Source organism: Furipterus horrens, unplaced genomic scaffold, assembly GCF_987537825.1.
Source record: "Furipterus horrens unplaced genomic scaffold, mFurHor1.1.pri manual_scaffold_4, whole genome shotgun sequence".
Classification (NCBI taxonomy): domain Eukaryota; kingdom Metazoa; phylum Chordata; class Mammalia; order Chiroptera; family Furipteridae; genus Furipterus; species Furipterus horrens.
The window spans coordinates 4,968,446-4,989,521 of NW_028327174.1; the positions used below are offsets into that span (position 1 = coordinate 4,968,446).

The 21,076-nt window shown below is 55.6% G+C and overlaps 1 protein-coding gene across 2 annotated transcripts; it reads right to left on the bottom strand.

The window, feature by feature from the left end:
* Positions 1-1,246: 1,246 nt before the first annotated feature.
* CSDC2 (cold shock domain containing C2) lies at positions 1,247-10,849 on the bottom strand. 2 transcript variants are annotated; one of them, XM_090272351.1, is made up of 5 exons: positions 10,639-10,702; positions 10,238-10,428; positions 4,148-4,446; positions 2,493-2,615; positions 1,247-1,929 (listed from the first exon to the last, which is right to left on the bottom strand). In XM_090272351.1, exons 2-5 carry the CDS (start codon positions 10,244-10,246, stop codon positions 1,767-1,769), a joined length of 594 nt encoding a protein of 197 aa, XP_090128477.1. In that variant the 5' UTR covers positions 10,247-10,428; positions 10,639-10,702; the 3' UTR covers positions 1,247-1,766. The 2 variants fall into 2 exon arrangements, with proteins under 2 accessions (XP_090128477.1, XP_090128478.1); XM_090272352.1 differs by lacking the exon at positions 10,238-10,428 and having other exon boundaries at positions 10,639-10,849.
* Positions 10,850-21,076: the final 10,227 nt, after the last annotated feature.

Genomic DNA, 21,076 nt, shown 5'->3' on the forward strand with positions numbered 1-21,076 from the left:
TGCCAGTCACAGGTGCTGTTACAGTCACCTCTGCAGACAAAACAGGTGGCAGGGACTCCCCCGAGGTCACACAGGAAGTCTTTGATCCAGTCAAGGAGGGTGGTGTGGGGTGTCCTTCCCGAGCCCCTCCCCCAGGACCCAGACAGACAGGCAGCTCTGGGCCAGGCTGAGTCACAGTTGAAGGTTTATTGCCAGTGTTAGGAAGGATGGGGGAGTCCGGGTGCCTGAGGGGCTCGGGAGGGTTTGTGACGACACTGCAGGGCCGTGAGTGACAGGAGGGCTGCTGTCCCTGTCACCCAAGGTGGCCCCAGGGCTGACGTCCCCACATCCTGCCTCCTCGCCAGTGCCTGGAAAGGGGTCTACTCACAGGACAGGCGTTTGGGGGGCTCCCAGGAGTTAGCCTGTGCCAGTAAACCTACCAAGGCACACCCCAGCAGCCCTGGGCTCCCGGCCTCTGGTGGGGACTGAGGGCAGGGGCGGGACACACATCCCAGCAGATCTCTACCCCGGAGCCTTGGGGCATCTTCAGAGCTGGGGATCCTAGGCAGTCACTGACCCTTCACCTTGGACACTTGAATCCCCATGTAGCACAGACTGGGTCTCCTAAGGGTCACTGTCCTGGCAGCCCCTCCCTGAAGCCCCATTTCAATCTGCATCAGATCATGCGCTCTGGAAGGGGGTGGGGGTGGGGGAAAGCCCTCCTTCCTGGCCTCTGAGGCCAGGCCAACCCCTGACTGAGAGTGAATGCACACCACACACACACACACATGCACGCACATCCTTAAGGGACAGACAACAAAGGGATCACAACACACACACACTTAAGGGACAGACAACAAAGTGACCACAACTCAGCCACCAGCTTGTTGGGGGCCAGCGGAAGCCGCCGTCCCACAGCTTTGGGAAGAGGGGCCAGTAAGGGGTTTGCTGGGCTACTGGTCTCCCAGGCTGAGGGCCATCCTTGTGGGGACCGCACCGGGCCCTGCCTGAAGGGACATGTGTCCATCCGTGGCTGGGTCCTCAGCAGCCGTGAACAGGTAGAGCATCAGTGCAGCTCGTGGGTCAGGACAAAGGGGAGGCCTCCATCAAGGCTGGGGGAGACATGTTCCACCCACCCCCGCCCCTGAGACCCATGGCTCCTGGGGAGGTGGAGGCAGCCTGACTAAGCGTGGCCCAGGGAAGAAGATGTGACTTCAGTTTGGGGGTCAGAGAGCCATTGCCAGGCTGAGGAGGAGGGACAGGCAAAACAAGGGCCCCATACTCCCTCCAGTGTGTGCTGAGAGCGCGGGGAAGGCAGGCCGGGCCGGGGCTCCGAGGGGGGCCTGCCTGCCTCCACCTTTCACCCTCGCTACTTGCCACAGGCTGGGAGGCCCCCCAAAGTGCTCTCAGGCCTGGCTTCTGAGGGTGGGGTCCAGGCCACTGTGGGAGATGCCGGCCCAGGGGGAGGTGTATCACAAGCAGACCTGGCCTCAGGCAGAGGCAGGGCCCAGGGCCCCTGTGCCAACGTGGCAGGGAGGGGAGCAAGGAGAGAGAGGACAAGCAGAGAAGGCAGGTCTGGTGGCCGCCCCCTCGGTCCAGCTCACATAACAGTCATGGGTCACGGGGCTGGATAGAGGCACACGCTCACAGCCATAAGCACAGATAGACAGGCAGACAGACAGACAGACGAGCACACCGAGGCCGCCCAGGGGACTGAGTCAGCCAGTGCAGTGGGGCATGGATCCGGCTGCTGCCTGCCCTCCCCGGGGGGGGGCCCCCCATCCAGCCTAGGAGCCCACAACCTGGCCGGACCATGTCTCGTGGGGAGTGTGTGGGACCAACTGGGTGAGCACCACCTCCACAGCCTGGAACTTCTGGTTCTTGGGCGGGATGGGGCACATCTTGAAGGTCACCTCATCGCCCTCCACCGGGACGTACTCTCCCTCGATGCTGGAGGCAGGAAAGGGTCGTCAGCCCAGCAGCAGGCCCCACTCCCTCTGAGAACCTCAGCCCTCTAAGTGTAAAGTGGGAAGCACACACTTCCTTTCCTGTGTTGTTCCAGGATTAAGTGAGATGTGAGGGGCACAGGGACGTCCCTGAGGCTTTAGAGGATCTGTGACCTCCCTAGGTCATGCCTGGACTTAAGGCTGGGACACAGGCCTAGACACACCCGTCCCCTCCTAGCCTACCTGCCTGAAGGCCCCTTCCAGGCAGAAGGGCCCAGAGGCTGGCCCAGCCCTCCCAGCGCCGCTGATGCTGAGACAGGATCCCAGGGCTCAGCTGGTGGTTCCTGGAGCTCCAGGGGTCCGAGTGTCCCCCTCTAGCCAGCTGCAGCCCTCCTCCTCCTCCTGCCCTGTACCCCAGCCCTGGAGAGGAGAACGATGCCGGAGCACAGACCTCAGCCATGAGGGGAGAGAGCTGGGAGGCATTTCTTGAGGCCCTGCTGGGACGCTGCAGCCAAGAACCGGGAGATGGGGGAGACTCACTGAGAGGGGGTGGGGGGCAGGACTCACTCCGATACATGCACGAAGATGTCCTCGGATCCGTTCTCAGGGGTGATGAAGCCGTGGCCTTGTGAGCGCGAGAACTGCTTGCAGACGCCCTTGAACACGGGGCCAGCCGAGGCACGGGCTGTCCTAAGGACGGGGTAGGGACATTGGAGCTGCGGCCTAGGGTCACCCCCCAACCCCGAGACCCCCACAGCCCTCCTGGGCCTGCCAGGGGAGCCCGCCTCAGGAAACCCTCCCCAGGCCAGAAGCCACCTGCAGTTAACACTACTTCGGTCCTCTGTCCCACTGCAGAAAAGGAGACTGAGGCCCGGAGAGGGGAGCTGGCTCTCCTGGGGCGCACAGCAAGTGGGGCTCCTGATTCCCGGCCAGTGTCCCTCTCTGCACAGCACCTGCCCCTCCTCACTATCTCCTGGAGCAGTGGTATCCTATTCGTTCGTCTGTCACTCACTCATTCACTCTTCTTTACTTATTTATGTTTCAAATTATAAGGAGAAGTTTATTTAGAAAGTTACAGGGGAAGCAGAAGTGAGCCAGCTGGGCTGTGTGGACTTGGAAAGCAAGTTACAGAAGCAAACAAAGGGCCCTTGCCCTGGCTGATGTGGCCCAGTGAATTGAGTGCCAATCTGTGAACCAAAGGGTCACCGGTTCAATTCCCAGTCAGGGCACGTGCCTGGGTTTCGGGCCTGGTCCCCAGATGGGGGCACATGAGAGGCAACCAATTGATGCAGCTCTTACACATGGATATTTCTTTCTCCCTTTCTTCCCCTCTCTCGAAAAATAAATAAAAATAAAAATATTTTTTAAAAAAGGAATGCTTAGAGCTTAGAAGAGGGAAAGGCACAGGTAACGCACCTAGCAGGAAGGTGAGGGGGAAGGGAAAGGCGCGTGCTCTTTATTGTTTATTAAGCACCTGCTCTGTGCCTAGCCTCCGGTCAGACACAAGGGATACTCAGCACTTGCCATCAAAAAAAGCTAAGTCAGCCCTGGCTGGTGTGGCTCAGTGGATTGAGTGCTGACCTGCAAACCAAAGGGTCACCGGTTCTATTCCCAGTCAGGGCATAGGCCTGGGTTGTGGGCCAGGTCCCCAGTTGGGGATGCAGGAGAGGCAACCACACATTGATGTTTCTCTCCCTCTCTTTCTCTCTCCCTTCCCCTCTCTCTAAAAAATAAATAGAATCTTTAAAAAATAATATAAAAGCCAAGTCAATCTCCCTGTGAATCTCAGAAAACCCCTCCCCCTTTTGCCCCCACCCAGTGACTGTCCCCAAAGGCCCACCCCACTCCAACAGTCAATCCCATGCCTCCATTTTTGCCCAAGCTATTCATCTTCCAACTTCACCCTCCACCTAAGGTATCTTCCAAACCCAGCTAAGACGTCGCCGTCCCTAATGCCGGGTCCTCACTCCCACCGCTGCCGGAGGGAGTGAATGGTGGACAAATTCCCTCGGAATAGCATGCAGCTCGTGAGCTGAGGCTTTGTATAATTCACCACTGGACCCCACGGTCAGGAGCTCAATGAGTCTTCGTGGAATGAATGAATGAGTGAGTGCACACCAGCAGTTACTGAAGAGTTCATCCACAGCTCTCCTGCCCTTAGGGAAGGACGGCAGGGGCTGGAAGGGGCGGGCCTGAAGCCTGGGCGGGGAGCAGGTACTCACGCTGAGTATGTCCTGGTCCGTTTGGTGGGCAGGGGACTGGGCAGGTCCCGAGAGGAGACACTGCCCCGCTCCCAGACCCTGCTGCCCTCCCGGTGGAAGGGGAAGGTGGGCCAGACCGGGGACTTGGGGGAGTGCAGTGGGGGCACGACCGGGGACGATGTGGGCTCCGAAGTCATGGTGGGGCCAGCAGGAGAGCCTGGTGGGCTCCCGGGCACAGGGGCCGGTGAAGGGCTTGGGCGTCCTTGTGGGCAGGGCCCGGCCTGGCCCTGCTCAGAGGCCTCTCCAGCCACAGGCTCCGTCTAGAAGGGAAGAGAGAGGAAGAAGTGAATGTGGTCCAGGATCGGCAGCTCTGGACACTGAGCACCAACCAGTCTGGAGGGCTGGGCCTGCCTGCCCCACCTCCCAGAGTGGTATCAGACCATTCATGACCCTTCTCTGACTCAGTGTTCTTACCAAGAAGACAAAGCAATCATAGAACCTTGCTGTGGGCTGAACTGTATTCTCCTAAAATTCACGTGTTGAAATCCTAGCCCCAGGGGGATGGTATGAGATGGGCCTTTGGGAGGCAACTAGGTTTAGATGGGGTCAGGAAGGTGAGGCCCCATGAAAAGATTAGTGTCTTTAGCAGAGACCTTGGAGAGCTTGCTTCCTCTCCCCCTGGCCTGTGAGGCCACAGCAAGAAGGGGGCCATCTGCAGATCAGAACCAGACCATGCTGGCACCATGAGCTTGGACTTCTAGCCTCAGAACTATAAAATGCAATGTCTGTTGTTTAAGCCCCTGTCTGTGGTATTTTGTTATGGTGGTCCACACCAAGGAAAACTAACGTCAAAGTCCTTCCGGCTTCAAGTTCAATTCCTAACTCCCGGGGCCAGGGAGGGGGGATGGGTGAAGTGGCCGATGATGGTCAGGAACAGTTTGGCCCAAGTGTCAGCAGTTTCAAATCCACAGATCTGGGTTTGAACGTCAGCTTTGTCATTTGTAACTTGGTGACCTCCGTTCCAATGTGGTGGGTGGGTGAGTGGGCTCTGGGCCCAACCTGGGTTTGCATCCTGGCTTCTGTACCCAAAGGCCCACCAATTGGAGAATGGATGAGCAAAATGTAATACAGCCATATAGTAGAATATTATTCGGCCAGAAAGAGGAACGAAGCCCTGACACATGCTAACACAGAGGACCCTGAAACCATCATGTGAGGGGAAGAAGCCAGTCACAGGAGACCACACAGCACCTGCCTGGTTCCATTCACGAGAAATGACCAGAATAGGCACATCCGTAGAGACAGAAAGCAGGTTACTCTTTACCAGGGGCTGGGGGAGGGCAAAATGGGGAGTGACTTCTAATGGGTACAGAGTTTCTTTTGGGGGTGATGAAAAGGTCCTAAAATTGACATACACAACTCTGTGAATGTACCCAAAACCATGGACTTGTCCACCTTAATTAAGCAGGTGAATTACATGGCATGTGAATTATATCTCAATAAAGCTGTCACCAAAAAGGAATACAGGCAGCAAAGCCCCCCAAGATGACAGCCAGGAAAACACGAGATGGCATGCTGGGTGTCCCCTACCCCTCCTGGGTGGGGAGAGAAGCTCTGCCTTCCTCTCTCCAGGAAGCAGGGAGGCCCTGCCCACTGCAGTTTTCCAGGCCTGGTACTGTGCTTGGTGGTGGCAGTCAAGGCAGGGAGGTCCTGGGGTGGAGGGGAGAGGAGATGGCGGAGGGGCAGAGGCAGTCTGCAGTGGTTACCAGGGAGACGCAGCTGAGCTGGCCCAGGCTCTGGCCAGCCAGGCCTCCCAAGTCAAGGCCAAGGGAGCAAGGCTCCCAGGCAGTGGGACGAGGAAAAGATGCAGTGATTATCCAGGGTTAACACTGAAAACAGAGCAGCCCTCTTCCCCTCCCGCAAAAGGGCTCCCCAAATGGACCAGCAGCATCCAGCCTCCGCAGGAGTAAGTTGAGGCTGCCCCCCCCCCCTACATTCCCCCAGCGGGGGCAGGGCATCCTTGGGAGAAAGCAGGGAGTCTGCCTTTGGTCAGGAGGGGCAGCCTCCACAGTGGTGCGGCTCTGGGCCCCACCCCCGTTTCTTTCCTCTCCTGGAAACAAGACGCCCTCCTTGGAGAGCTCCTAGGAGGAAGAAGTGGGATGGAATGTGGGAAGCACAGAATAGGTGCTGGGTCAGAGGTTGCTCCTCCCAGGCAGGGCTGCTAAGTTGGGCATGGGGGGAGGAGGGAGCAAGGGGAAGGAGAGACCCAGCTGAGCTAAGCCAAGTCCACCCTTCGCTCCTTTTGTTAAATTTCTGCAACAGACCTTTGAGGCTGATACTATTATTACGTCAACCTGTAGAAGAGAAAACTGAGGCTCAGAGAGGCTAAGTCACTCACACAAGGCCACACAGCAATCAATGTCTGAGCCAGGACTCAAACTTGGGCAATCTAACTCTGCAGCCTGGAGTGGGAAGTCAGGGGTCCTGGGTTCAGGCCTTGCATTGTTACTGAATTGCTCTGTGACTTTGGACAGAGTCTTTCCCTCTCTGAGCCCTGCCAGAGCCCTGGACTTGAAGAAGCTGCACCATGCCCAGCAGCCTAGGCGGCCAAGGAGAAGTGATGCACAGAAAGGGGCGAGTAGGGACAGGCGTTTACTGTCTTTATGCCATAGATCCACAAAAGTCTTTTCAGAGATGACTTTTCATTTTTCAACCTCTCAGTTGCCCTGAGAGGCTGAAATTGGAATTGTCTCCAGTTTATAGATGAAGCTGAGACTCAGAGAGGACAAGTGATAGAACTCAGACTTGTCTGCAGGGAAACGGTGCTCTTCCTGCGAGATAAATTCTGTTCCTCGTTCAGCCAAGAGGAGGCTGGAGTTTTCCCAAAAGAATTTTCCCTGAGAAACCGAAGGGGAACATAAACTCCTCTGAGAGCAGAGGGACAGATGTGTCTGGGGAACATTCGCTTCACCTCAAACAGACCTGAAGCGCAGCTCCCGAAGGCCTCGGCACGCAGGTGTGGGGGCCTGGGCTGCCCGGAATAACGCCCTTCAGCATCGGCAGTCTAGCCGGAGAGGACAGCTCAGGCCCCAGACTTCCTGGCTCCACAGCGCCCTGGCTGATGACCGCCACCCCCCCTTTCTGAGCCTCAGATCCCTCATTTGTCAAATAGGCCTAATGGGAGCACCCTGTCCGGGTTGCTGGGGGAGCTGGGAGTGGGAGTGGGCCAGCCTGGGAGTGGGCAGCTCCCTGGCCACGTGTTCGCCTGTGACCCTCCCAGCTAAGCTCCTCTTCATCTGCCTTCCCGAAGGCCTAACCCCCGCTGACCCGTGATCCTGCAGATCAAAGGGACCCGGGAGCAAAAAAAAAACAGCAGAGCTGTTGGGAGATAGCATGAGGGAGGCCCTTGTGAGACAGCCAGCCTTAGGGGACCTCCGGACGGTGACTCAGTCCTGTCAGCAGGTGGCCACTGCCCTGCCGCTGGGGCTCCTCCGCAGGCCAGGACAGGAAGCGGCGGCCCGAGTCCTCTCCTGACCACGCAAACAGCCTCTCCTTCTGGGCAGATCAGAGGAAGCACACTGGCTCAGCCACCCGCGCTGTGTGACCAGGCCAGCGCCTGAGCCGGCTACCTCAGCTGCACGAATAACGGGGGGCCGTCCGGCTGTCCTCTGAAGTTGTCGAAAATACATGCATAAGTGACAGAAAACGGAGTGCCAGGCACCAGAGGGACAAACATGAGGGAGGAGCCCTGCCCTCAGAGAGGCCCCAGTCCAGTGTGGGGAAAAGACAGATGACCAGAACACAATGTGGGATGTCCCAATATGGAAGGTCAGGGCCACTACTACGCTATTGATTATTAACCATGTGCCAGGCGGGATGCCAGGCCCTTTGCCTCACTTCCTCATTCAGTCTTCTCAACAACACTGTGGGATATCGCCACCGGTACCCCCATTCTTCAGAAGAGTAAACTGAGGCTCAGAGAGGTGAAGAGCCTTGCTGGGGTCACACAGCCAGTCAGGGGCAGCACTTCCACAACCTGGAGATGTTTGGGGGGTGTAGATTCAACTCCCGCGGGAGGGGAGGGAGGGCCAGCAAGCCCCTGGAGAAGGAGGGACGGGGGTGTGGGAGAACTGGGGACTCAGGGCTCGGGGCTCTATTCCTGGCTCTGTGCTGACTCAGACCATGACCTTGGGTGAGTCACTTGCCAACTCTGACAAGCTTAAAAACAACTCCCCCAACAAATGCATCCCAGCCCAAGCCCCCACTGCGAAGAAGCAGACAGGGGAGGGAGGGTATGGTGGCCTAAACACGGGAAGGACAGGGGACACAGGGTGACAGTGAAAGGGCTTTCTGAATGTTGAGGTCTTGTCCCCGGTGAGCCCCAGGACAGTGGGGAAACAGCCCCAGGACCACCCAGCAGAAGCAGGCACTTTCCCGGCCCCTCCCCCACCCCGGCCTCCCAGACACTCCTTAAAATACATCAGTGCCAAAGCTGCTCCAGCGGCGGGAGGTGACCTAATTAAGCTTGGTTCTTTCCCCCTCCCCGCAGTGGGGGCAGGGACAGGGGGCTGCCCCAGCCAATATTAAGGTTAATTGAGACCCCTTCTGTCTGGTCCTTGTCAGATGCACACGCTGCCTGGGGGCCGCTGTGATCAGGCCTTTGGGCATCATTGGTATCAGTGGGAGCGGGATGCCAGGCTGGGCACGGTGAGAGCCACGCTCACATCTCGGCTCTGCCTGGCTCTGTAACCCTGGGAACGTCACTTTCCCACTGAGTCCCCCTAGAGAGGAACAGAGGAACAGACTGGTCAAAGTAACATGTAAAGTGGCTGAGCTTGAACTCCAATCAGCATGACTCAGAGCCCTTGACCTTCCCAGCGCCCCCTGCCACCTGTCATGGTGACCAGCATTTCACTGGTTTGGGAGCAGACGAAAAGACCCCCACTGCTTTTTGCCCCCCATACTGCATGAACAAAGGTCCCAACAGCCTTTCTACCAGGCCCTGGATCCTTCCTGGTCCTGCTGGTTGTGACTAGTGAACGTGACCTACTCAGCCAGGCCCTGAGCGCCCTCTGCTGGTGCCACTCTTGGGTATCTACCTCCAGACCAGCCTCCAGGTGTCCCCTCCCCACTGACCAGCTGTGTGGGACCCCCCAGAGCTCCCTAGCGAGCCCCCCTCCATGGCCAGTGGGCACCCCTGAACACACCTGTCCCTCTCCAGGCCTGGAACTGTCCTCTGGCCTCTCCCAGGCCAGTGTGCAGGCAGTTCCGGCTTCCATCTGTCCTTTTGTTGGAGGGTGGGTCAGACAGATCCAGAGGGGCGGGGCAGGTATGGGAACAGATGTTTTAGGGAAAGGCTTGAAAGAAATGGTAGCGGGGAGGCTGGGAGGAGGACCCAGAGGCCTCTGGGATGGAGGCAGATTTGGGGAACTGGCTCCCCATCCCCCAGGGGGCTGGAGAAAGCCCCTTCCCAGAGAGAGGCCTCTGCTGGAACGCAGCCAGGCTGGCCCGGTGCCAGGCTCCCAGAGGTTGCCCACCCCCCACTGGGGGGCACTTCCGCCTCCCCTCCCCCCTCCCAGCGGATGCAGCAGTTCACACTCAGTGTTTATTATTGTTCTCACTCTGCACCCCCCTCCCCTCTCCTTGGGAAGAGCCTGCAGCCTGGCAGCCTGGCAGCCTGGCAGGAACCTGCTGTCTCCCTCGGTGCAGCATCAGCACCCTTACCTCCGCCTGGGCTCCTTGTGCCAGGGTCTGGCCGCTCGGGCACTTGGCTGCAGCTGAGGCTGCCCTAGTCCCTGCGTCCCACTGCGGGGGGCCCAGAAGCCCCTGGCTTATCAGCCCTGCCCTGCAGGGGCTGCACTCCCGCAAGCGTGGAGGTCAGAGCAGGGGAGAGGAGTGGCCTCAGGTGAGGGAAAACTACGGGGCGGGGGCTCCAAGGTAAAAATAACAGCGGAGCTGCCTCTCCACGCCGGTGAACACACTTATCCCCATCACACGGGGCAGAAACAGTCAGGACAACACAGCTGATCCATTAGCTCCAGACAGTCCCTCCCCAGCCCCAGTCCCAGGCACCCGGGGACAAGGTCTGTTATGTCCCCTCCTGCACTTTACTTTCAGCATCTGGCAGGAGCACGATTATTTAGATGATCTCTCCAGTCATTTCTCTCCCCCTGGTTCCCAGACAGGAGGCTGCGGCTTGGCAGGTGCCTGCTCTTCTCCGCTCCTTGAGCCAGACACAAGTCCCAGACACGTACACGCAGACTCACGCTGTCTCACGGGGAGCCGCACAGCCTCAGCTTCCCCTGGGGGCCAGGGAGAGGGAGGGAGGCGCGTGGGCAGGGTGGGCTCCCCCCCACGCCCTCCCACATCCCCTCTGTAAGCTGGATGGCGCTGCACCAGCCCCGGGGGAGGTACCCACCTTCCCAGCCTCCTCGTATCTTCCCTCCCTCCCTCGCCCCTGCCAGAGCCGGTTTCTAGAGCCGCTGTGGCCTCGGTCCCCTCCAGCCCCTTACCTCTCCCCGCAGCTGAGGTCGGGGACTGCCTCCTGCAGCCGGCGTGGGCGCTCTGCCGCTCCCGGGTGCTCGGAGCGGGGCGCAGGGGAGGGTCTGAGAGGTGTGTTGTGCGTGTGAGCGCGTGCCTCCGGGTGTGTGTTTGTATGTGTGTGTGTGCGAGAGCGAGCGCGCGTGCGGCCCCTCGGCCCCCCACTCCCACACACCTCCCCCCTGACGTCAGGAGGAGCAGGAGGGAGGGGCTGCGGGGGGAATGTGTGCTCCCCGCTTAAAGGCACACGGGGCCCCGACGCCACCTCCGGAGTCAGGCACAGACCGGGGGAGAGTGTCAGCTGCGTCTCTCTGGGCCCTAAAGCTTCTGTTTTTGAAAAGCAGCTTTTATTGCCAGGCCAGGGTATAATTTGCCCCGCCGGGTGGGAGTAACCGCTGAGGAATGCAGGCGAGGAAGGGGGGGGGGGGGGCGGCGGCTTGCATTCCTGCCAATTAGCGAGTGGGATGGTGAGTGAGCCGGCGTGCGTATACCTGTGAGTGTGCGTGCTGGGGGGTTGGGGGTGGCGGCGAGTCTGGAGGGTGGAGGTTCCAGACGAGGGTAGGGGCGGGGTGAGCCGGACCCCCAAGGGCTCTCGTACTTCAGACCTTCAGAGTGTCCCCGCTTTCCATCAGCTCCGACACTGCTCAGGTCTGCCCCTCACTTGGCTCTGAGACCCTTGTGAGTGAATGAACGTTGGCAGGGCACAAGAACTCACCTCTTAATCAGGAAGCCCTTGAAATATTTGTACTGAGTTGAAGAGGACCCTAAGGGAGTGATAAGCTTGCTACCCGCCCCCGCCCCCCCCCCCCCCAGCCTGGGAGTCTCTCCCCACCCCTTCTGAAGAGATTCTGGGTTTCCATAGCAGATCAGCCCTGGGTGTGAGTCTCAGCCCAGCACTTTCAGGCTGTGCGACCTTGGGCAAGCCTCGTACAACTCTGATCCTCCACGGCCTCCTCTGCAAAGGAGGACAGAGGGCTGCTGGGGTTCAGGTGCAGTCGGTGCATAAGCTGTATATAAGTGGGGGGGCCATACGGAGGGGGCCTCTGCAAAGGGTTCCTCCTCCTCCTTCCCAGCCCTCTCCTCAGCCTCAGCTTGGGAAGAAGGAAGTCTTTCCCCATATACCCTTAGTACTGCTGAGGCAGGCTGGCATTTTCCAAAGAAGTCTTATTAACATAAAAAGAGGGGGATTTAAAAGGAAAACGCATGAAACATACGAATAATGAATAAGACAGCTAGTAAGGTGCATTGAGGGCGTCCCGCTTGTCAGGCAACCTGCTTTGCCCTCATTTAAAGCTCACAGCAGCCCGGCGCTTTATTATCCTCACCCCAGTTCTGCTGGCGAGGAAATGGCGGCTCAGACGGAGGAGTGACGGGCCTGCGCTCCTTACCTGGTGAGAGGGGGTATTTGAACCCAGAGCACCCAAAGCTCCCACATACCCTGCCCTTCCAGAACCTCCCAGATCCGGCTCACACAGCCCGGGTTTCTGATTCTACAAGAGAGATGGGGAGACTCGCTGCCTGCTGTTACCCCAGGCCCAGAGCTCTGACTCTATTTCACCCGTCAGAGGACCCTGCCCAGAGGAATCTTCCCCTTTAATTTTTTTTTAAAGATTTTATTTATTTATTTTTAGAGAGAGGGGAAGGGAGGGAGGAAGAGAGCAAGAGAAACATCCATGTGGGGTTGCCTCTTGCGTGCCCCCAACCAGGAACCTGGCTGGCAACCCAGGCGTGTGCCCTGATTGGGAATCAAACTGGAGACCCTTTGGTTCGCAGGCCGGTGCTCAGTCCACTGAGCCACAACAGCCAGGGCAATTTTTTCCTTCTTTGCCTTCCTCTCTTTCAAAGATAATAGTTTTCATCATCTCATCAGCTTCTTATAACAAGTCTATAAGGTTTACCTGGATGAGGAAACAGCAGACCCTCCATATCACCCTGCCCAGGCTCTGTAGCTTCAGCTTCACTGGAGAGGACACTCCAGCGTCATCGCAAGATGTCGATTCAACACGGGAGGAGACAGATACCGTGTCACTCCCGAGTTGGACTGCACAGCCATTCTCGGCGGTGCAGATAGACTCTTAAGAAGCTACACCATCGTCTCTCGAGATGGACGGCTGCCGACTCGAACCTAGTGGGGAAACAGGCTGGGAGAGAGGGTGGGGCTCCATGGAATGTCACTGGGCTCAGAAGTGACCATGACAGACCAGGGGCCTGAGTCGGGGGCTCCAGACCTGGCTGTGGTGGAGCCCTGCTGTTTTCACTGCCCACCACCCGCTGTCCCTTCTGCTGGGAACTACCTCCTGGGCTCGCCTGGGGACTCCCCTCTCCTCTTAGTCCACAGGCCCCCTGGCCCAGGCCTGACCGGGGAGAACCGCCGTCAGGACTTGGGCTGGAATCTCGATGAGAGGCTGGCTCTTTGCCCAATGGCTCCTGCGACAGTGCAGCGTTGGCCTGGGGCTGTTGGTGGCCGAGTGATGGATTACAGACGATGGGCCGGCCAAGGGGAGCAGCCAGGGAGGACTTCTCTGAGGTGGTGATGTTTAAGCCGAGCCCCGGCTGACCAGAAGGAACCAGCTTTGCCAGAATCTAGACTGAAGACATGGTGGGAAGGGGATGGTGGGTCGCAAGGCCCTCCTCCGATGGGCATGAGCTCCCATGTGCCAGAGGAGGAGGAAGGAGGCTGGTGCCGCAGGGAGGCCTGGTGCGCGTGAATATGAGGCCCAGGCAAGGGCAGGGGCGACCCTCCCTGCCCCTCCGCCATCCAGCCTTCCTCCTCCAAGGCTCCACCCCGCCAGCTGGCGAGCATGTGCTGCGGCTGCCAGGCAGCCTGAGAACCGTGAATGGAGGAGGCTGGGCCGAGGTTTGAAGTAGTGTTATGATTATTCTCGACAACGAGGAGAGGGCACAGCTGTTCATTCAGGAAATGAGCAGCCGGTGGCACAACCCACCCACCCACACGCAGTGAGTGACAAAGAAATTGTCTGCTTCAAACCAGGGGCTGTGCTGTAGAGGCTATTTTTGTGAAAAGCTGAGAATTCAAAAGCTCGTCTCCTTGAAAGCTTCCCTCATCTTGGAGAAGCCAAAGACGTGGGTCAGAGCCCAGCAGCCCCTGAATCGTATTCATTCCACCTGGATTATAATTCCCACTCCATTAGTGACTGTCGGCCCACCAACGGGGGCCAGTCCTGGACAACCATGGCTTTGATCCACATAACCATTTAAAGAACATACATCCCTAAGGTGTCAGTGCCACTAGACAGATGCAGAAACAGCCTCAGAGAGGTTAAGAAACTTGCCCAGCATCACACAGCTGGTAATGGAGCTGGGATTGAAACACAGGAATTCTGGCTTCCATTTAAAGAATAATTGCACTATTATTCTTTCTGCTACAGCACACTGCCTTTGAAATGGCTTTTCAGGTCCCTAGGTGCCCGTCTCCTCCACTGTGGCATTTGTCTCCAGCCTGTACTAATGCAGCTCTGAACACATGATCTGTTCATTTGTTTATACATGTGACATATTTTTTGATGACCTACTGTGTACCAGATGGTCTAGGTTTAAACACAGCAGTGAATAAGACAAACACCCTCCGCAAGTTTACAAAAATGTCTCATCTAGGAAGAGACGTAGTACCAAGTTCACAAACAAATAAATGTATAATCACAAATTTGAAGACAGCAAATCTGAGACCAAGGAGACTAGTAGGGCCGAGTCCAGCTGCTGAAATAGAGGGCTAGGAGGCACATGCTCCGAGAGGGGGTCCTATAAGCTAAACCCAAAGGATGGCGAGGATCCAGCCTTGTAAAAAGCAGGGAAAAGCATTTCCTGAGGAGGGAACAGCATGGGTGAACTCCCAGAGGCAGGAAAGAACTCTGCATTTTCCAGGAATGGAAAGTCACTGATGTGGCCAGAGCAGGGAGGAGAAGAGCTGGGACCATCCTGCGTAGCACACTCCTCATCCGAAATGAGATATGGAGGCATGACAGCCCTGTCTAGGGTAATGATCCATGTGGACAGGAGAATGAGGGGCCCCCTGGCCTGGGCCCCCCCTGCATCCTGCCCTGAGGACCTGGGGCTGGAGCAGCCAGGCTGACCCCCAGCTGACGCAGGACTGGGATGGGCTGTGAGCCAGGCCTCCACCAGCCATCTTTGTGTGTGCACGTGAGCACTCACACACGTACACTCCTGAACACCCCGGGCTGTGTGCTTCCACTTTCCTAACCTCCATCCTCACCTCCTGAGAGAGGCTGTCTCTGAGCTGCCTTGGCTAAAATGGCAGTCCCCGGTCACACGCTATCACTTCCATGTGACCTTTCTTGATAGCGATGCCTGAAATGACCTCCTCCATCTGTCTGTTCCCCATTTTCTGTTGGTCCCCCTTTCTGCTCCCCCAGAGTGGGGCCTTATGCACAGCAGCCCCAGCAAATATCTGTTGACTCTACCCTTTGTTTTGGCTCAAGACGAAACAGAGAACAATATCCTGGGACACTGTTTAGGTTCCTTCTAGAATCCCCGTTGCGTTCCCAATGGCACTTCAGCTGTGCCTTTGCCCCTATGGAGGGGCGTTTAAAAGTGTCCCAATGGGAACAGTTCCTGGGCCTGTGCAGACACCATCCAGGGCACCCTTCCGTCCCTCAGAGCCCACACTCCTTGCGAACCTGGAGAGGTCTCTGAGGGTCCAGAGTCAAGGAAATCTGGTTAATTTCCATTTGTAATTGAAATGTTTTTCTCTTTGCTTTGGACTCTAGAAAGCTTAGAGCCAAATTCTTCTTCTACCTCCGGCAAGTTTACAGGACCGTGAGTATCGCAGGTCCTGTCATCTGCTCTTTTCATCTTTTTGTTTAACCATCCAAGAAATATTTACCCTGGCCTACCTGTGTGCCTGGCACTGGGGAGTCAACAGGGAACAAAGCAGGCGAACCCCCTGTTTTCATGGCGCTCACAGTCAGGAGGGAGTGGCAATAAAACAGCCTAATAAGTACCTATGCCACATGTTGGAGGGCAATAAATGCTACAGAAAATTATTAAGTAAGGAAGGGGAGAGGGGGGCAGGGAGAGGGGGCTCGTTTGCAATTTAAAAAGGGGGTATGGGTGTCAGGGAAAACGTCACCTTCACCGAGGTGACATTAAAACAAGGACTTGGAGGAGGTGAGGGATTAGGCCATGAGGATGGTGAGAGGAAGAGTGTCTGCCTCAGGAGAGGGAGCAGCACCAGGCAGAGACTCTGAGTGCAGGGTCAGAACAGCCATCAGGCAGGGGAATGGGGCCTGTGGTCAGAGGGGTAATGGGGTGCGGGCCCCCAGGGCTACGAAGGCTCTTCCCCGAGTAAGACAAAGCTGGGCGGGGTCTGGAGGGGAGGACTGAGAATTTCTGAGCAATATTATGACAGCGTCTCTCTCTCTGGGCTCCGTGTCGAGTGTAGATGATGGGAGAGGGGGCGGGTGGGGGGCAATGAAGGGGGAGATGAGGACAGGACACGGGGCGGGGGGCAGGGAAGCTGCTGCAAAGACCCAGGGGAGGGGGGCTGAGACAGGCATAGCAGAGGAGGTGCTAGGGAGGCCTTGGGGTCCGGATGTGTCTCGGAGGTGGAAACAGCAGGGTTTGTTCAAGGGTTCCCACGGGTGTAAGACAAAGAAAGTCAAGGATGCCTCCCAGGTTTGGGGCTCAGCACCCGGAATAACGGAGAAGCCATTTTCCAGGGTGGGACTACTGTGATGGACGCGGGTTTGGGGCTGGGGGTGACCAGCGGGTCCGTTTTGGCCCGGGTTAAGCTTGAGTTGGCAAAGGGGCATTTGGCGCGGGCAGGATGCGTGAACCTGGTGCTCAGGGAGGGGGCTGGCCCGAGGTGGGCACAGGAGCCAGCGGCCTTGGATGCTGCTGAAAGGGGCGAGGCCCCGAGAGCTCAGCAGGCAGGAGGGGCACAGACCCTGGGAAGGCGTGTGAGAAACGCTCACAGGAAAACACTGGGACACAGTGTTTATTCACAGGTCTGCGGAGCTGGACGCACCGCCATATCAGGGACACGCGTGTGTGCCTGGAAGCAGACAGGCAAACTGGTTTGATACTAACGCGAGGAGCCCCCCCTTACCCCTTCTCCCTTCTCCCCTGTTTCTGCACTTGCTGGATAATTCAGAGTTACAATCTAATGCGATTAATTAAATTAACTGAAGGTAGTGATTAACTGAGGGTAATCTGGGTATAGGTCTGGCTCCAGCTCCCCTTTGACGTTTCCCTAACTCGTCTGCTGGGCTGCCCAGCTACATGTTCCCATTCCCCTGTGTTTGGTGATGACTATCTCCCCGCTTTGATCTCAGAGGCGCTTGTGCTGAGCTGTGGAATGCCCCCTTCCTGACTGGGACGTGTGCTAGGACTGCTGACTCTGGCTCGGAGGCCCCCTGATTCAAGATGTAATTACACTTGTCCTTTGCTGCTAATTATTTTTTACTGGTTTGAGAGTCACCAGTTTCTTGGTCCCTTAGAGGCAGGACCCGCCCACGTTCCCAGGTGCCCGGGGAAGCCAGGTGAGAGGAGCGTGGCGGTGGGAGCGAGCAGATGCTGCGGTTGAGGACTGAGAAGGAGCCCTGCGCACCGCGGCGTGGGGTGGGCAGGCAGGGCCCTGGCCTGACCGGGGCGGACCGGAGAGAGGACGGGAAGAGAGGGGCTGGGAGCAGCAAGCACTGACCGCTCCTTCAAGCAGTTTTGCCCGCCAAGGGAGCAGAAAGTAGGGTGGTCGCTGGAGGAGAAGGGGGCCAAGAGGTGTTTTTTTTAAGATTTAAAAAATATTTAATTGCTTTTTAAAATGTAAATTTTATTCATTTTTGAGTAGGTAGCATATTCCCATGATACCAAACATCAAAGATTCCATTTGGTATTTGGTTAAAAACTTTTTCCTCCTACCCTTGTCCTTCTCCCAAGCCCCACCCTGGGGACAACCGATGTCATCAGGTGTTTGGTTCATCCCGCAGAGCAAGCCTGGCGCACACACGGTATTGTTTTTCTCCCTTTTTGACACAAATAGTTACATCCCATACACACTGCTCTGTGCTTTTCTTTTTTTATAGTTAACGATATAATCTGAATATCATTGTATATCAATACACAAAGAGCATTCTCTTCTTTTTAAAAAAGATTTTTATTTTTATTTTTTAAAGATTTTATTTACTTTTAGAGAGAGGGGAAGAGAGCGAGAAAAGGAGGGAGAAATAGCAATGTGCAAGAGATACAGGGATCGGTTGCCTTTCACGCGCCCCCAGTTGGGGAACCTGGCCCACAACCCAGGCATGTGCCCCAAATGGGAATAAAACAGGTGACCCCTCAGTTTGCAGGCCAGTGCTCAGTACACTGAGTCACACCCACCAGGGTGAAAGAAGATTTTATTTCTTTTTAGAGAGAGAGGTGTGAGAGAAACTTTGATTAGTTGCCCCTCACATGCCCCCAGCCAGGACCTGGCAACCCAGACATGTACCCTGACCAGTAATCGAACCAGCAACCTTTCAGTTTGCAGGATGCCCAACCCACTGAGCTATACCAGTCAGGGTCATTCTCATCCTTTCTTTATGGCTTCATATTATTCCATTCTATGATATACTGTGTATTTTCATCCAGTCCCCCCAGTGGTGGACAGTCATTTGAGGTTGCTTCTATTATTATCCCTGTTTTACAGAGAAGCAGCTGAGGTGCTGAGAGGCTCATCGGCTTCCCCACGAGGTCTCAGCTAGCAGGCTGGCGTGGGAACTCCATGCCCTTAACCACACACTTGGCTCTCCTCTGCCTCCTGCATTAATTTCCAACCCTTATTTCTCCCTCACTCCTACACTCTTAGCAATTATTTTGCTATCCTTTTGTTCATGCAAATAACACATATTTACAAGCCCTGACCATGTGCCAGGCACAGGGTGAGGCCCAGAGGATGTGGAGGGACATGACAGAGAGGCCCTCTGCCTCCCAGGAGCTTGAAGTCTTTGTGTGTTTTTGTAAGCCACCTCCAATTTTCCATGAGTGACACAGAGAATTAATAAAGAAGCCTGGTCCCTGTTTCTCACTAATGAGGAAACCAAACATGCCAACAAATGACGGTGACAGCCCTGTGAGCTGAACACCATAAAAGAAGCCTGGGAACCCAAAACACCGAACTCTGCCATGCTGGCCCCAGCCTGGCCCTCCTCCACTTTCCCATCTCTGTGAAAGCCCCACCACCCAGCCAGTGGCTAAAGCCCTCTGGGATTGGCCCCTCCCACCTCTGTCCTCAGGTCATCCATGCTCTCTTGGGACCACTCGCAGTAGACCTCTGGACTCTGCCAAGCTTCCCTCTGCAGGGCTACCAAGCCTTGCCAGGGGCTTTCTCTGAAGGAGTCACCCAATAACTTCCTCTCTGGTCTTCTCATCTCCACGCCAGCCCCTTCCCATCCACTGTCCACCAGCTGGTGTCACTGTGTCATTTCCTGGTTCTAACCTTCTAGTGTCCTGCCCTAGGGCTAATGTCCTGGAGCAAGAGCCCAGAGTGTAGGAAAGTGGACTCTGGAGCCTGAAACCCAGCTCCGCAACTTATCAGTTGTGAGACCTTGGGCGACCTACTTAACCTCTCTGATGAGGCAAATTTTGAGATACTGTAATGACATTAACAAGAATGATAAATGATAATGATAAATTAGGTGATGATAATAATCACCCCGACCTTTTATAGCTGTTGTGAGGATTAAGTTAATGAGGCCCCTTCCCCCCTCCCACCATGCCCATGTCTTTCTTCCCTCCCAGGTGTGCATCTCCTAAACCCTAAGGGTCCCCAGGAGACTTGCAACCAGGAGTGCCATAGGTGGAGGCAACTTCTTCCGGCTCGCCCCCAGAACCTGACTCCAAGGCCCCCTTTTCTCTAGCTTTCCAGTGAATCATAGCAGCCCTCCTAGGCTCATTTCTTTCCTATATAACATTTCTAGGGGCCAAAGGAGCCCCACCTAGGTTCTCTCCTGTTCCTCCTATCCTAAGCCCTTCCCTGTTTCACTGTCCCCAGCCTTAATAAACATATTCTCAAAATAAAATAAAATAATTAATGGCCCTGACTGGTGTGGCTCAGTGGATTGAGTGTCGGGCCTACAAACCAAGGGGTCTCTGGTTTCATTCTTGGTCGGGGCACATGCCTGCGTGTGGGCCAGGTCCCCAGTTTAGGGCGTGCTAGAGGCAACTGATTATTCTCTCACACATCAATGTTTCTCCCTCTCTTTCTCCCTTTCCCCCCTCTTTCCAAAAGTAAATTTTAAAAAGTTAATAAATATTAGAATGATAAAGCCCTTGTGAACTGGACCATGTCCAGGTCTACAATCTCATCAGTCCTCATCTCTATAATCAGCTGAAATACTTTTGATTTTCTGAAAGCATCAAATTCTCTCTGTCCTCTCTCCAACCCCTCTGAGTTGAAACCAGAGGCCTAGTTCTTTCCCATTGGGTCTACAACAGCTAAGCACACAGTATGCTGAAAAAAACCAGTGAATGAGAAAAGCATTGGATTTGCATTCTAATGGCTATAAATAGGAGTTTTCCAGGTGAAGAGTGATGGAGGCAGGGCTATAAAAGGACTTGTTCCAGCCTTGGGGCTGAAGGCTCCCAGTGCCTGGAGAACAGAGGGGAGATGTGGTTGGAGAGGAAGGCTGAGTTCAATCCAGACCTTTCTGTGTGGGCAAAGCATATTCCTGAGGGAAGGCTTTTGTGACAGTGGCAGTTGTTTGCAGGAGAGACTGAGTCTGGAGCTGGATATGTTGCTAAGCTCCCAGGGAACAATGCAGAGCTCTGAACCAGGACAGTAGCTATGGGAATAGAGTAAAGATTTGAGAGAAAGAATATAATTTCCGAAACACTTTTACTGAATGCCTCCTAAGAAAGATGTTAGGGAACTAAGGGAATAAAGAGCAGAACTAGCATATTCTCCTGTCTTCAAGTAGCTCAAATACTAGGAGAGGCAAACAGACCTATAAATAAAATTACGGATGCAGGGAAGGTCAGAATCAGTACCAGTGCAGCCAGTCTCATAGAGAGATCTCTATATGTGTAAAATCAGCAAATTAAAGCATCGTCCATTTTTGAGTGCCTCTGTCGCCTACCCCAAGGCTCTTTTTAAGTTCTCAAATTTTTGTTAAAACACGCTATAGTATATTTTCACAACCCACCAACTTTTAGAGGCAGTGTAGTGTAGAGGTTTAGACCTAGCAGCCCCTGATCTTGGACAAGTTACCGAATTCTCTCAGCCCACGTTAGCTCTCGTATCAAGCTGAATGAGACTGGAGGACAGGGCAGAGAACGTGAAGGTGTGGGTATAGGGCAAGACCCTGCAGGGCCTTGTGAGCTACCATAAAGGCTTTGGGCTTTATTATTAGTCCAGTGGGAAGCTACTGCGCTGGTTTTTTTGGTCCCTACTTATTACCA

Coding starts and splice junctions, on each gene's coding strand:
- CSDC2 (XM_090272351.1), bottom strand. Junction 2,616..4,147: donor CGGACCAGGACATACTCAGC/GTGAGTACCTGC, acceptor CCCCGTCCTTAG/GACAGCCCGTGCCTCGGCTG. Junction 1,930..2,492: donor ATCTTCGTGCATGTATCGGA/GTGAGTCCTGCC, acceptor TCCTGCCTCCAG/CATCGAGGGAGAGTACGTCC.